The 15,598-nt window shown below is 46.6% G+C and overlaps 1 protein-coding gene across 3 annotated transcripts in view; it reads left to right on the plus strand.

Moving 5' to 3' along the window:
* BCL2L13 (BCL2 like 13) overlaps positions 1 to 15,520 on the plus strand; it is a 39,073-nt gene extending 23,553 nt beyond the window's left edge. For all 3 annotated transcript variants that reach the window (XM_042050083.1, XM_042050084.1, XM_042050081.1), the window contains one exon: positions 7,798 to 15,520. In XM_042050083.1, the coding sequence (XP_041906017.1) occupies positions 7,798 to 8,607 (810 nt within the window). In that variant the 3' untranslated portion in view covers positions 8,608 to 15,520. The remainder of the gene's footprint in view (positions 1 to 7,797) is intronic.
* The last annotated feature ends 78 nt before the right edge of the window (positions 15,521 to 15,598 follow it).

Genomic DNA, 15,598 nt, shown 5'->3' on the forward strand with positions numbered 1-15,598 from the left:
CCAGTCCCACAGAGATAGGGTGCTGAGATGGTGTGTTGGAACAATGAGTGTTCCCCTCCCATTCTCCCTCCAGGCACTAAAATGGTAATTCAGCTAACTTTTGGTGGCAGTGTGGGACTGGTGGGTTGGTTGGTGAGGGAATGGCTGGCATATTTTTATGCTCCCTCTTTCACTAATTGCTCTGACAGGTTTGGCTGCAGCTCTTGCATTGTTTGACTCTTAGTATGGCCTCTCTTTTGGAGCAAAAAGCATTCTGGGCATTCCAGGTTCTCTAAACAGACATGTGGGGGCACACATTTCTTCCTCCTGACTAATGGTCCTACTAAGACCTTCTTCCTTTTTCATCTTGAGCCGTTGCAAAACAACACCCAGCCTCATTAACAAGTAGCTTTTTTCTTTTCTTTCCCAAAACCAATGTTAGGGCTCAGCCAACAGACATGCAGTGTGTACATGCTCTCCCCACCCCTTCCCTCATCTCCCCACCCCTTCCCTCATCTTCCCTCCCCTTCCCTCCTCTCCACTCCCTTCTCTCCTGGTACCTCCCCTGCCTTTTTGCTCTCTCTGACTCCTCCGTGGCTCAATGCTGCTGCATCAGAAGCAATTCTTGGTCTCCTGGAAAAGTGCACAGTAAGACCAGTCAGTTGGTAAGGATTTTTTCCTGCTTCCTTTCCCACCCCTCCCCAAATAATTTATTTCTCCTCAAGTCCTGCAGATCCTGTTTTCCATGGTTAGGTTTCATCTGTGTAGAAGTATCTGGGAATGCCTATAAGGAGGAAAGAGTGTAAAATTTCTTGGAAGCTAGCTGCCTTTTTTTTCTCTCAGATTCCCATTCCTGTTAGCAGCCCCTCTGCATTTCCCTTGTTTGAACCTGTTTATCAGCATGCAGTTAATAACCTTTCTCCTCAGCACAAGCCTGGGAGTTATAATTGTGACCCATGGCAGAAATTGTCTCTGCCTTCCCAGGGGTCTTGTCTCATGAAGTTCAGACCTGGATTTGCATTTAACTAGTTAACTGCCCGTGCTGAAGGGAATAAAAGTAAATTTGCTTGAAATCTGCATAGTGTTTACAGTTTCGTGTCTCAGCATTAGAGGAGCTGTTTCCTCCGTGTCTCCAGTGTTTTGTCTTGGGCTTTGCAGCTGGTTTAGTTGTTCTCTTTGCTGCTGGTGATTGAATAATACACATATTAGAGAGTGTTAACAATCTGGAGGAGAAAGAGAGTAAAGAGCCAATTGTCATCGTAAGGAAGAGAGGTAGTCAGTTTGTGCTTCTGGAGATGAAGATCTCCTTCTGCAGCAGTCCAGGTGTCTGCCCTGGGAATGACAGTGCAGAAATAGAGAGACGTGCTCTGCTGGAGGAGAGAGAAGTAAGTTTAATGTGGCAGAGATGCAGGAAAGGGCAGTCTAGTTAGAGGAGTCCTAGCAAGGAGTTTTCCTTTCAAAATAACTATGCTTTATGCTTGTATCGTCGAATACTGCAGTGAAGTGTCCACTTTTATTTATATGTAACTTCTTTGGTACAGTAATAGATTCTTTTAAAATTTTAGGCACTGTGGCTGAAGGACATTAAATGGTAAAAGAGCAACTAGATCTCCTTTCTGTTTTCCCTTCCAATAACTTCAAATCTGAACAAGTGGTCTATAAAAAACTGAATTTACCTCATTTTAAACCCATAAGACTGAAACCTTAAAGGGTGTTGCTTTGGTGCTGACTTCCTGCCGGTTGTATAGGTTGTATTGGAAGGCAGGGATGGAAGAGGATCATTTCTGCAGGCTGTTCTAGCTAAAGCATTCCTTGAAGGGAATGGGAGTGGTGGCTGCAATGTCAGAGTGCTTTGATGTGGTTCACTCAACCTTTTTTTTGCTTTTTCTCCCCTTAATAAAAAGTGCAGTCCTATTTGTAAGAACTCTACTCTCTTTTTCTTGGCTCCACCTATCTTGACATTTTCAGAGGGATGAACAGAGGGGCACAGTAAGTGCCTGAGGGCTTTTTGTGACTTCTTTATATTTTAAAATGTTTTGTTCTGGATCTGAGTGTTGTCAGCAGCTCCTTTATAATCCGTTGCACTGAAGGATTAGCCGGGTGGTGCTGTCAGGTCTGACTTCCATGAGGGTCTGAAAAGGTTTGGTATAATGGGGCTGGGGATGGAGACAGGGAGCAGATGGAGCGGCAGCCTGGGCACAGCCAGGTGGGAGTGAAGCTTCCTGACCGCAGCAGCCATCCCTGGGCACAGGCACCCCTGCTCCAGCACACAGCTGCTCCTCTGCCACAGCTACAAATCATGAAACAGACACATTCCCAGCTCTAGGGAAGTTTGTTGTTGTGGGAAGTTTGCTTATTTCCCCGAGGGAGGTGTCTTAGGATCCCTGGACACAGGCCAGTTTGTCCCTCCTTGCCTCTTGTTTTTCAGACACTGGATTTTAAGCACAAGTGCATTTAATGGGTTCCTAGTGCTCATTGCTGTGACACTGTTGGTGTGGGGAAAGCAGCTGTAGAAGCATAGAATATCCTGAGTTGGAAGGGACCCACAAGGATCACTGAGTCCAAGCCCTGAGTCACACCATGTGCCTGGGCGCATTGTCCAAATGCTTCTTGAACTTCATTTCTCTCTGGGATAGTCAGGGATAGTCAGTGCCCTCACCTAAGAAACTTTCTAGCTGAGTTGAGTGTTTGAAATTTTTATGATAGCCACTATTGCTCTCCTGGGATAATGTGTTCTGCCAGCATTTCCTCTTGAACCTCAAGATACTGTTTTTCTCAGGGATTTTATATGGCTCTGTTTAGTTTTGTGTTGAGGGGTTGAAGCCCAGGGAACGTGGAGATTTTTTCCCCTGGTGGCACTTTCTGACCTGTACAGAATTTCTGCCTGTGTTGGAAAAAATCAGGGTCTGGGGTGTACAGGTGGCTGGGCTGTATATTTTTTCAGGTGGGCTTTTTTGTGTCTTCGGAAATGGGTTTTGTGTGAGTTGCCTATCCACATCATTCCTTGTTTATACTTTCAGAACTGAACCAGAGAGACCAGTAGAGCTTCTAAGAACACTTAAAACCAAACCCTAGAAGAAGCTTCAACAGGAGTTAGGCACAGTTGTTTTGCATTTTCCTGCTCTTTGGAGTTTACAGGGCAGGGCATTCAAAGCCTGCTCTAAGATGCAGCAAATGCTCTGTTGGACACCTTAATGGGGATCTCTTATGTTCACGGTCTAATCACATCTCCATTACAGATGCAATGTGTGCTGCTACTCCTACTATTTTTGGTAGAGAAAAGAGTTGCTTTTATCTTTGAGACATTCAGAATTTTGATTTGAATATATCTCTTGGCACCAGAAGCAGCTTCGCATAAATGATGCTGGAATTACTTAGTTAAAGGTTTTGCTGTTTAGCAAATACATACTATAGTTAATGAGTCTGTTTGTTTGTATACACTTAATAATAGACATATTAGAAAACTATGAAAGATAATATAGACAACATAAGAGTCAGTTTCTGTGTCTTGGGGGAGGCTTTGTTATGTTTGCTGCCTTTAAATCATAATTGAAAGTTAACAGGTGTTTTTAAGTATCAGTTCTATACTATATTACTGGAAGAGCTTTCAGACATTTTTTCCCTTCCTTTCTTAGCAGTGTGCAGTTGTCCAGTGTAGCTCACCCTGTAGCATACTGGCTGTAGCCCCTCCTGAGGGCAGGTGTGCCACGTTTGTTAATAGTGCTTCCTGTCACGTGCAGAAGCATCGTGGAACATTCCTGCAAGTCAAACCCCATAGGCAGAGGACGGTGATTGATTCTGGTAGCTGATCTTTTCCTCAAGACTGCCTCATGGCACGTGGCTATTCTTGCTGTTCTAGCCAAGCAGGGAAGTCTGCAGTTCTCTGTCTCCTCGTAAGTTGTGCCAGCTCTTCCCTCAAGTGGCAGTGGTTGGGATCAGGAGTGGCAGGAAGCTGCAGTGAGGGATTTGAGCTTCTCTGCCACACCTGACGTGGTTCTCTAAATATGCTGGATGAGGAGAAGCACTCCCAAGTTTGCAAGTTTCCCACTGCAAATATGAAAAAGAGCAGCTATGATCTTTCTGGTTTGAAGCAGTAGACTGTCTGTTTACAATAAACAAAGCAGATAAAGAAATGCTTACATACATTACTTGCTTACTATTAAATCTAAAGTGTAGGGCTTATATAAGGCCTCCTCAGGTTATTAAAAATCCTTCCACATGTTTCATCCTGTCCTGGAATAATCTGCCTGCTGGAGCTTTGCTTCTGGGTCACATCTGTAGATGAATCAAGAGAATTGTCCTAAATGTCATTCAGTTTTTATTGCAACTGCTCTAAAAGGGAAAAAACCCCACCAAAGTGCAAACCTCAACTGAACCAGCACAAAATCCGAGCTTTATCCGCTTGACTTTACGTATTAAATCTTAATTCAGCTCAAGAAATATTAATCATGTATCCTAAATAATGCCTATTACTGTCTGGATTTTCAATTAAAGCTTCATAAGCTTTTAACGAAAAAGTGCTGGAATTACCCACTGCCAGTGTGTCAGCTCTGCCCCAACCTTCCCAGCCACGGGCAATCTGTCTCTCCAAGCCTGGGGAGTTGTGTCCCTGAGGCACTGACACGGAAGGTAAATTGTCTGTAAAGACAGAAAGGAATCAGCCAGGCTGCATAAGGCTCTGATTTATGGGGAGCCAGCAACTGATAACTCTTTTGAGGTCAGCACAGTTTGCGTGAGAAAAGGAACAATAAAACTCTTGAGCCCCTTGGGCCCTCCTCCCTCCTGCTGAAGGCAGGCTGCGTGTGTAGTGTTGGCACACGTATTAACGGGGTGTTCGGAATGGGGAGGATTGCCCCTGTTCCTCGTGTAACCATCCCTTCATTTCCTTACCCTCTCCAGAGCACTTTATCCTGCATTACTCTATGCCCAGATCTTACCTGTATTTTGTGAGAAGCATATCTCCAGTGAAAGTATGTATTTAGAAGTCTCAAGATGGTTTAAATTTCAGTGCAGTCTCTGTACACGCTGTCCCCACTGACTACAGGTGGCTCCATCCTCCCCTCCGTGGGCTGCTGAGTCATGGCTCAAAGCTTTCACCAGTGCACAGTGTGTGACTTCAGGGGAATTCAGGCTGTCTGAATGTAGCCCTTGTTGGTGCTTTTTTTGCTACAATGGCCAGAGCTCACAAATCCTCAGCAGCATAGTGTGTTTTTGGAATATTTTGGTATATGGCTCATGCTGAGTGAGTCACAGCAGCATGGGTACGCTTCCATTGGAATGTTAAGAGCAGAGCTGTTATCAGCGGTGTGTGCCCCTGTTCTTTCTTCTAATGTCACACCACAGATGTAGTCTAGTGTGTTGTGATGTGGTGTGGACAGGAAATAAATTCATCCTGATTTGTGGAAGTGTAGAGCTGAACAGAGAGGAGGATAGTACAGAGGTTCGTGAGACTGCAGGTTTTACCCCTAATTATTTCATTGTTTGATTGCCATTTTTCTGAGTCTGTGTCACCTGTGGAAGTAAAAAATTGGCTTCGATTGTAGGTGTCTATTAGTGGCTTATATTCCAGTGAGAGTATTGCCTACTTTAACAACATCCAGAGTAAAACCTGATGGTCAGAGGAGTGAGCGTGCAATCTCAGAGTGTGTGGGCAGCGGGCTGCCTGTCCATTCTCAGCACAGGGTGGTGGAAGCCAGCCACAGTGGCTGACCTGTGCTGTGCTGCTCTCCAGTGTCTGCTGGAGCAGGACAGCTTGGTGCTGTGTGTGGAGTCCTGTCCTCCCACGCTGCACAGCAGCCCTGGCCCACACAGCTCAGTACTTGGTCTCTTTGGATCCAGTAACCTCTGCCTTTACTTAAGTTTCTTGGCTCTTTTCCATCACCCTTAATTTGTAATGCTGGTTGCTTCCTCCTACGTGTAGAGCTCTATTTTGTTTTAACGGCCTGAGTTGGATTAAAAAAAAAATGAGCTCTTCTACTGGAATGTGACTTTCAAGAGGGTGCTGGAGTCTTGACTTGTCAGTGCCTGCTTGCAGAGCAGAGCTTGCTTTGGGTTTGGCATGTGGGTGGTGTCTGAACATTTTTACAAATTTAATGCTTTACTCATTTTTATTGCATTCTGAATTAAGACTTTGTGGTGATCCTCAAGTGGTTAGTAAACAGCTTAATTGCTTTTAACCCTTTCCCGGAGGAACTCTGTGTATCCTTTCACTTCAGTTTCTGAACATCTTACCAAGCTGGATCATGTTTCCCACACCTGAGCAGTTTAAAAGCATTTATGAAGGAAAGTTCTTTTGCAAGTGTTCTATAATAGTCCTTTGTCCATGTCCTAATATCTTCCAAAATTCCATGGGCTGAGGGTTAAAAATATCTCTGCAAAATAAAAAGCGTGTTTGTTTTTAACTGGGATCAGTTCCTGACACAGGACACTGTGTGGATCCATAAAAAGTTGTGAAACAACCAAGGAGGTGTCTTGGAATGGGAAACTATAGGTAGGAATCAAGCCCCAAATTCACAGGTGTTGGGAAGGGTTTAAAGCTCGGAGTGCTTTAGGAGAGCTATTGCATGCAGAAGGGAGAAGGAGAATGAATGGAATTTTTTGTTATGATGGACTGTACAGGAAAGCTTGGAATTTGCACAGAAGGGGCTCCTAGCACTGCAGTACTTGGTAGAATGTTCAAATCATTTTTGTTACAAGCAAGAAAGTTACTGAATCTTTGTTAATTGTTTCACAGACTTCTATTATATGGCATAGGAAACTTCGGGGTTCCTCTCTGCTGCCATCTCTTTGTCCTCAGTTCAGTGGGGATAGAGTTAATTTTCTTCCTAGCTGGTACAGAGCTGTGTTTTGGATTTAGAATGAGAGTAACATTGATAACACCCTGATGGTTTAGTTGTTGCTGAGTAGTGCTACCCCTAAATCAAGGACTTTTCAGTGTCCCATGCTCTGCCAGTGAGGAGAGGCACCAGAAGCTGGGAGGGAGCGTGGCCAGGGCAGCTGATGCAAACTTGCCAAAGGGATATTCCATACCATGGACCATCTAGCCCAGTATATGAACTGGGGCTGATCACAGGGAATCAGTATTTTACACTTGCAGTTTCTCCAGCTGGAGCCCACTGTCAAATTTTCAGGATGCCTACAGATTTTCCCTAGCTAAATAGAAGCAAGCAAACCCTGTCACTGTCTCTGGGTGTCTGTGCTTGGTTGGTTGTTTCAACTTCAGTTCTGTAGCCAAAGTTATGACGGCCGTCTTCAAAAGTAAACTTGTTTAAGAATAGCTAAAATGGTACTAAAATACTAGAATTACTGTAGATTCCATCTTGTTGGTACAAAGTAGAAATACAGGCTTCAGATAGCACTGGAAATGGGATAAAATTAATGTTAGAGGAACACTGTTAGATGAAAATGGACAAGCAATAGAGAGCACTTGCACAGAAAGGAGTGGGGAGTGGTATCGAGCACCTGAATTTGCTTTCTTTTTCTTTGTTCTGTTGCAGTTTGGTTTCAGACTTTAGTATCTTGTCGGGTTAATGATGACCATGTGGTGTGTTTTGGTGAGTAATCAGCGATAAAGTAGTGTCAGGGAAAGGAGGAGCTCCCAGCAAAGCTCATGTAAGAGGTCCCATTCTCTGGAAACGCCAGCTGGACCAGCTGGGTTCCGTAGTCTCTACTGAAATGTAGGTCAGGCAGCTGCTGCTCCTGCAGAGCCCCTCTCATCTTTCTTCCAGCTCACCAAGTTTCCAGGTGTCCTGTTCTCCCGTACAGGGGAGGGAACGCTGAAGCCGTCGTTCACATGTTGTGTCCTCCTTTTGTTTGTAGGGAACAGTCTTTACTTTGGAATCCGAAGAGGAAGAGTATCCCGGGCTCATTGCAGAGGACAGCAATGACATCTACATCCTGACCAGTGACAACTCAGGACAGGTGAGCCCCCCGGAGTCCCCCACGGTGACCACGTCGTGGCAGTCGGAGAGCCTGCCCGTCTCCCTGTCGGCGAGCCAGAGCTGGCACACAGAGAGCCTGCCAGTGTCCCTGGGACCTGAGTCCTGGCAGCAGGTGGCTATGGATCCTGAAGAAGTCAAAAGCCTGGACAGCAACGGAGGGGGTGAAGAGAGGAGTGAGAACAACTCTTCCAACTCCGACATTGTGCATGTGGAGAAGGAAGAGATACCAGAGGGGATTGAGGAAGCGGTGGTGTCAGCCGGCGCTGCAGAGACCATGCAGGCAGCGTTTCCAGAAACCTCTGCTGCTTTACAGGAAACAAAGCCTCCTGAAATTGCTGCTGCTGAAAAAGCACATCCCTCTGCACTGCTGCATACAAAACAGGAGGAAAAGGGAAAAGCAGCTGAAGAGCTTATTGAACCTGAAATCCCCGTGTTAAGTAAACCTGTCCCAAAGTTAGCCCCATCAGAAGAAAAGGCTGCACCAGAACCTGAGAAAATACTGCTTCCAGGGGAAAAAAAAGTGGGGAAAGAGGGCCATTTGGAAGAAATAGAAGAGAAATCCTCAGCTGCAGAGGAGAAGCCTATCCTATTGCCAGAAGGGAAATCTATACTGCTGTACGGCGGGGCTGCTGCGGTTGCTATATTGGCTGTAGCAGTCGGAGTAGCGCTGGCGCTTAGGAAAAAGTAACGCAGCTCTCTTGAGGAGGAGGGGGGAGAGAAGAGAGCACATCCAATTTTTGTAGTTGTGTTACCTAAAGGTTGAGCTGCCTGCTGTTTAATTGGACATTTGAGTAACTCAGTGGTGATGAGGTGAGGTCATTCAATAAGCCTCCAGCTACGGACAATCATGTTTTTAGTAGAATTGGGGCGGGGACTGGTTTTTCGTGATTAAAGTATGGGGGTATTTTTAAAAAAAAAAAAAAATCTGCAAATTTAAGAACTTAAGTGCAGGTGCTGAAGAAAGGGGTGCTCATACTCTAGGAACTGGAACAGAGAATCCCCAGGGGAAGGGGAGAGCCAGCTGCTGCCAGCCCCTGGAGATTTTGGCTTCTCAGATTGACCGCTATTGCAGCTGTGCTGTCTTGTCACTTCCTGTTGCGCCCCTGAGCCCCTCCTAACAAACATTAGCCAACCTGAGTCCTGTAGCGAGAGGCTGGTCTCCCTTTTGTCTCAGCTTCCTCTCAGGTACAGCACTGCTCCTCATAACCTTCCAGGTTCCTCCTAAGCCCCAGTGGGACAGTGCTTATTCTTACCTCTTGGCTCACACCGGTTTTGGCCCCTAACGTTTACTGGAGCCCCATCCTGTGAAGATGCTGCCTCTCTATAGCTGTATTATCTCTGAGCATCCTGGTGTTCCTGGGGCAGAGGTGCTGCCCAGGAGGGTGGGGGGGGACACTGCTATTTGCTGGTTTGAGAATCCATTTGCTCTGCTCCTGCCCAGCCCACTTTACTGCAACTCTTCAGTTATCAGAGGTACGAAATTCATGCTGGACACGGTGCCATTGGGATCAGTACTCTGATATCTGGGGTATATTCAGCAAAAATACAGCAAAACCGTGTGGAAGCAAGGCCAGTGCCTCAAGTGCAATTCAGATGTTAGACGCTCTGCTGTGTCACGCTGCAGTCTGCATTGTCTTTCCCAAGTTAAGCACAGAGTGTATTTAGTCCTCACTTGGTCTTGCCTGTGACAGAATCCCAGATATATAAAGCAATGGATTCTAGTAACTGAGCAAAAGAGCATTAAACATCTCTATCTGCTTCTTCCTGACCTGGCCCGGAGTGGTGTTCAGTGCGATTTCTTTTGCCACTGTGAATCTGTAATTAGCTAAACTTACAGCTTCACAAAGGATGAGCAAGTTACTTTGGCAAAAAAGGAAATGCCCCTTCCTGCAGTCACAACACTTCAGGTGTGTGTGGAGAGAAACCCTGCAAGTATTGCCCTGCTCCTTAGTCGGATCCAGCCACAAGCGTTGCTCTTTCAGCACGTGTTTGTGTGTCTGTCCTTGTCCATCCTGCAGCTCCGTGGGCAAGGCCTTGGGCTTCCCAGGAAGAACTGTGGATGCATCTCTGAGGGTTGGTGCTGGCACTGTGGCTTAGACCAGATGGAGGAAGGTGAAAGGGAACTCGTGATAATGTAAAAAACTAAACATGAGCTTATGGAATCTTCGCAAAGCACAAAGATAAGGTACTTTTATTTCTAAATAACCATATCAAGAGTACATCTCCTGATGAGCCTGTTTCTTACAGGATCTCAGAATGAAGAGATCTTAGTATATTCTCTATTTTAGAATATTCTTGCTGCATTTTCCTATCCCAGGATGCTGGAAAGTTAGTCAGAATGTGTCAGATTCTGAGGAATTATTTTTGTTTAAGCTTTTGTGAAATGGATTTTTTAGAAAACTTACTGGATTTTGAACTCTGTGTGTGTGAAGTTGAATATTAAGAGGAAGGGTTGTCATGTATATACTGCTGCTGTGGACTGAACTTGGGAGCTCTGGAGTTCTGGACTGTACTGTTGATCGATTGCTCTTCTTCCATGTACAAAACATAGTAGGTTGGCCTTATCAGAAAAAAAACCCCAAATCTTTTACCACATTGCTGAATGAGATTGACCTTTTTTTTGCCATTTTCTGGTGCCCTGCTGGTACTCGTTGTTGTGCTGTGTCCGCAGAATGGGTCACTGGGACCTCTTCACGCCACATACTCTGGTGTCTGCCTTCCCCCACCACAGCAGTTCCCTCTCCTGGCCCCTTGCAGGAGTTTCCCTCACGTGGAGGAGAGGTCTCTTCATGCTCTGTCACGGACATGCAGGACCAGTTTTGCTTCGTTTCACGTGTCGTGTTTATCGAGGAATGCTGCAGTCTCTGAGGTGGCAAGGGCAGCTTTATTGCTTGGTCAGTCAGGGTAGGGCTGCCCCTCTCCTGCTGCTTTGCTGGTGGCTTTGGGTTCTTCTCTGGGCACGTTCTCTGTGGGAGAGAACTGTTCTTAACCTACAGCCTCTCCTTACTGAAGATGATGAACCTACTTTTGGTACATCCCCACCTCTAGCCACACAGCAGGTTACTCTGAAGCAGAGATGGAGTCTGTGGACACTGGATAAGTTGTGAACCGACGGGGGGAGGATGGAGGCAGGGCTGGTGTTACTTCATCTCTTCTGTGGATGTGGTTGTTTGGGTAGTAGTGTGGAGATGGGTAGAGGATAGACAAGAATAAATCCAGACTGGCTAGGGAGGAAATTCCTAACTTACTGGCACAAGGAGCCCAGTGGGGCATGAAATAAAAAGCTTCCACGCACAGCAGTGAGAAGGTGGCAGTAGCAGTAAGGAAAATAGATTACTGTGTTAGGCATTTTTGTGGTCAGGCAGAAGCCTTGAGTATCCGGTGTGTTGCTACATGTAATGGAGCGTCAGTTGCACCATGTTTTGGTTGCTTGGTCCTTTCTTTACAAAATTCTTCTCCTTTTAGGGTCTTTCAGATTTGACAAGTCAGCAAGATTTTGTACCCTCTTGTCCCCCACCCCACTGACCACGTGTTCAGAAAATTCCTTGTATGAGTCTTTCCTCCAGGAGCACTCTGCTAGTTAACAAGGTCAGCTGTGGGGTGACTTGAGTCAGAGTTTGGAGTCCTGTGGTCAGAGCTGGGACAGGCTTTGTGGAAGTCACCAAAGGGTGGATAAGCTCAGATGGCAGTGTTCTTACAGACCTGAGTGAGAGGCTGCACTGCTAAGAGGTGTGAATTAGAAAATGGAAGTTTTCTTCCCCCCATCTTCAAGTATATTACAGTATTCTTAAACTGCAGGGTCCAGTTACCCCGAAAGGTATGATGCAGCCTCTCTTCAGTGGATCTCTTGTAGCTGGCAGAGGGAAGGCAGGAGCTATATACTTAGAACAGGGCATATAGAATTACTTTTGCTTGTTTTGCTTATCCCCTTCCCAGAAGTGCCTCAATATCTGTCCTCGAGTGGCCTCTACTTTAACAAAATAATCTACCTTAGACCCATTCTGTCTTCACTTTATCCTTAGCATACCCTAAAGCTGAGATGCTAAAACAGCAGAGGACTGGATCTATGAAAAAAGTGGCAAATACTTAGGGAACTGCAGTGGGCAGCACGCTCAATAAAGAGCTGTCAGGGGAGAAGCTTTCTCTCTAAGATAAGGTGCAACTTAAATTCAGCTGTGCTTAATTCTAAGCTAGGCTTAGTTGGGCACTGTGGCTGGGAGCTGGGCAAGGACTTTCTTAAGCTGGCACTGCAGGAACAAGAGGCTGAGAGCAAAGACTGAAACCCAGATTCCTCTGTTGCCCAAAAGCCCAAAGTGCAGATGCGGAGCCACGTCCCAGCCTGTTGCAGCTCTTGGGTGCTGGGTGGAGCCTGGTGGCTCCTGCCTCCTGCATCCCTTGAGCTTCAGAACATCCAGGCTGTGAGGCTGTAGGTGGCATGGCAGTGCTGAGCTGCTCAACTGGCCCAAACAGGAATATTACTGGGTGCACAGAGAGGCAGCTTAAAAACTCAAGGTTTTGGTTTTCACTGGTCTGGGTGGATGCTGAGTAGAGGTTCTCATGGTGGGAATTCGGCTGCTGAAAACTACTGAAAATGACTTCAATCTAAAATACTAGGTCTGGCCCAACAAAACAAGCAGAGGCAAGGAAGCAGCACTTCTGCAGCTTTCTGTCCTTTCAGATGTGAATCTGCAGGTACTCACCAGTCCAAAGAGAAGCCCCAACCACAGAGCCGGGCAATGCAGCAGAAGCGTGGTCTCTGTTCAGTATTGCACTGGGGTTTGGTAAATTCTGGCTGGGGTTGAAGTGCCTGTTGTGGTGGTTGCAGTTTCTTTCCTAACTTGCCTTCTGGAGAGCAAGTCAGTGTTACAGGAATCCATCCTTGCTGTCTGCAAGGGCTTCATTTTTCATCCTGCCTGGGGCTGTGCTCAGGCAGCTGCAGCTCAAGGGCCAGGTGGAAGCTGCAGTGCTGAGTGCTCTTACACAGGACAAGTTTTGCTGCCAGAATCCCATTTCCTTCCTTCCCACATAGCACCGATCACAGCTAGGCTAACACTTGGGACTGGATTTTTAAACTAATTAATGCTTTCTAATGGTCACAAATGAAAAATTTAATTAGCACTAAACAAGCAAGCTTCTGAAGTTTGGTCTTCTTCCATTTTAATGATTGTAGTAGATAAAATAATGTGAGGGTATAACCCTTCGCTGTAGTTAATGTCAGTTACAGAGGTATGGCAGTACTGGCAAAGCCCTAGGAAGGTAGATCTTGCTGTTCTGGCAAAAAGCTAGAAATGCTTTTGTCATTGCAGTCTCTCATTCACTAAGCCAGAGCAAGCTCCTGTTAGGGAATTTGAGAGTGTCATTACTAGATTCTTTTGCTGTGAAATGGGGGAGTGGGATGGAGAGATGCACATGGCCAGCCCAGCTGTGATGGCTATGGGCATCAGAAAAACCCAGGGCTTCAGTAGAATGTCACATTCCAGGCTCTATTTGTGTCTGCTCATATTGGAGCACAATGGGAAAAATTCCTCTTTAGTATCTTTATTGATGATCTGGATGAGGGGATTGAGTTTAACATTAGCAGGTTTGCAGATGACACCAAGCTGGGTGCAAGTGTCAGTCTGCTGGAGGGTAGGAGGGTTCTGGGAGGGACCCGGACAGGCTGGAGCAATAAGCTGAGTCCAGTGCTACAATGTTCAGGGAGACCAAGTGCCTGGTGCTACACTTCGGCTACAACAACCCCCTGCAAAACTACAGGTTGGGGACACAAACTACAGGTTGGGGACACAGTGGCTGGACAGCGGCCAAGCAGGAAGGGGCCTGGGGCTATGACTGACAGCAGCTGAACATGAGCCAGCAGCGTGCCCAGGTGGCCAAGAAGGCCAAGGGCACCTGGCCTGGATCAGGAATATGTGGCCAGCAGGACCAGGGCAGTGCTCCATTCCCCTGTACTCGGCCCTGCTGAGGCTGCACCTTGGAGTCCTGGGGCCAGTCCCAGGCCCCTCAGAGATGCTGGGGCGAGTCCAGAGAAGGGCAGCAAGGCTGGTGAAGGCTCTGGAGCACGAGTCTTACAAGGAGCAGCTGGGGGAGCTGGGAGTGTTCAGCCTGGAGAGGAGGAGGCTCAGGGGAGAGCTCATCACTCTCTACAAGTACCTGAAAGGAGGCTGGAGCCAGGTGAGGGTCGGGCTCTGCTCCCAGGCAACAGCGACAGGACCAGAGGAGAGTCTGAAGCTGTGCCAGGGGAGGTTTAGTTTGGACATTAGGAAGAAGTTCTTCACAGAAAGGTGATTGGGAATTGGAAAGGGCTGCCCAGAGAGTCACCATCCCTGCAGGTGTTTAAGAAAAGACTGGATCTGGCACTCAGTGCCATGGTTGAGTTGGCAAGGTGGTGTTTGGCCATAAATTGGACTCGATCTGGAAGGTCTTTTCCAACCTATGTGATTCTGTGAAATATGGAGGGGTGAAGCACAGTATCTGCTCTACCTAGTGAGGGCAGAAGCTCTGCATGACTGTATTTGGCTTGGACTGCTTAATTTCAGCACTAGGAGGGATGCAAGAACAGTATTGCTTTGACTTTATGTACGTACCTGTGCTTAAAAGTGCAAGCTCTGTATTGCCATTAAAAAAAAAGGAGGGGGGGGGGGATGTTTATAAAATTTAAACCGGCACTACTTGACTCTGGTAGACCAAGCTTGCAGGGCCAGGTCTAGGCAACAGAACTCAGTGTGTGTCCAACAGAGTGACCTCTCCTAACCAGGCCTTGGCTGGGGAATGACAGCAGCTTGGAAGGGTCAGTAGTGTTAAGTCCAGGGGAACCACAACACATCACTCACATCCACCTCCTTAAGTAACTTTATCACTTTTTTTTCTACGTAGAGCTGACCTTCTCTCAGTCTCTTGGGTAGGCTGACTTGCTTCCTCCAAGCTAGAGGTCTATGGTCATGCTGTAGAAGTGGGGGAGCTCCTGTTAGCTTCCAGTGGAAGCTGCTTTTGATCTCCCTGCAGTATCTGCAGGGCAGGCAAGGGACACTATCGACATGGACACAACAAACTGCCGAGGATGCATCTTACTGCTATACCTGTAGGGGCTTTGTCCTCATTTTGAACTTGCAGGATAAGCTTTTATTCAAGTGTAAACCTAAATCCCACTCAGACCAAAAGAATGCCACTTGATTTGTTAAGTAGCAGAGACTAATGGGACTGACTGAAGCTGCAGGTTAGGGGATCTCTTCTGCTAGGCTGCTGCTGGGTGTAAGCAAATGGTGACAGACTTGCAGGGATTTTGGATTCTGTTCTCAAGAGGCCTGCCTGGGGAAAGAGACCCTGCTGCTCGTCAGGTCACCCATTATCCCAGGAACTCGTCATACTGTTCCTTCCAATATGCAAGTGCAGCCCTCTTGGGGAAAACTGTCTAAAGCTTCGTGTGCCATTTGGTTAATAAAAGTGTTTCCACCTTGACAAGAAAGTTCTTTCCAGCTTCATGGTTCAATATATTCTGTTCAAGTGAAAGGGTATGTACATTTTTTCCTTCTGCTAATGGGACACTGCTGTAAGACCATGCCCCCAGGTTGCACTTTAATAAATGGTACAGTTTTCAAAAACAACATGTAGACTACTTCTGTGCTTCCCCTCTCCCCCCGTGTTGGTGCAGGCACCGAAAGAAAAGGTGGTTTTATTTACAT

Source organism: Corvus kubaryi, unplaced genomic scaffold (genome assembly GCF_017639235.1).
Source record: "Corvus kubaryi isolate FWS band 111438036 unplaced genomic scaffold, C.kubaryi_AGA036_p1.0 72, whole genome shotgun sequence".
NCBI lineage: Eukaryota > Metazoa > Chordata > Aves > Passeriformes > Corvidae > Corvus > Corvus kubaryi.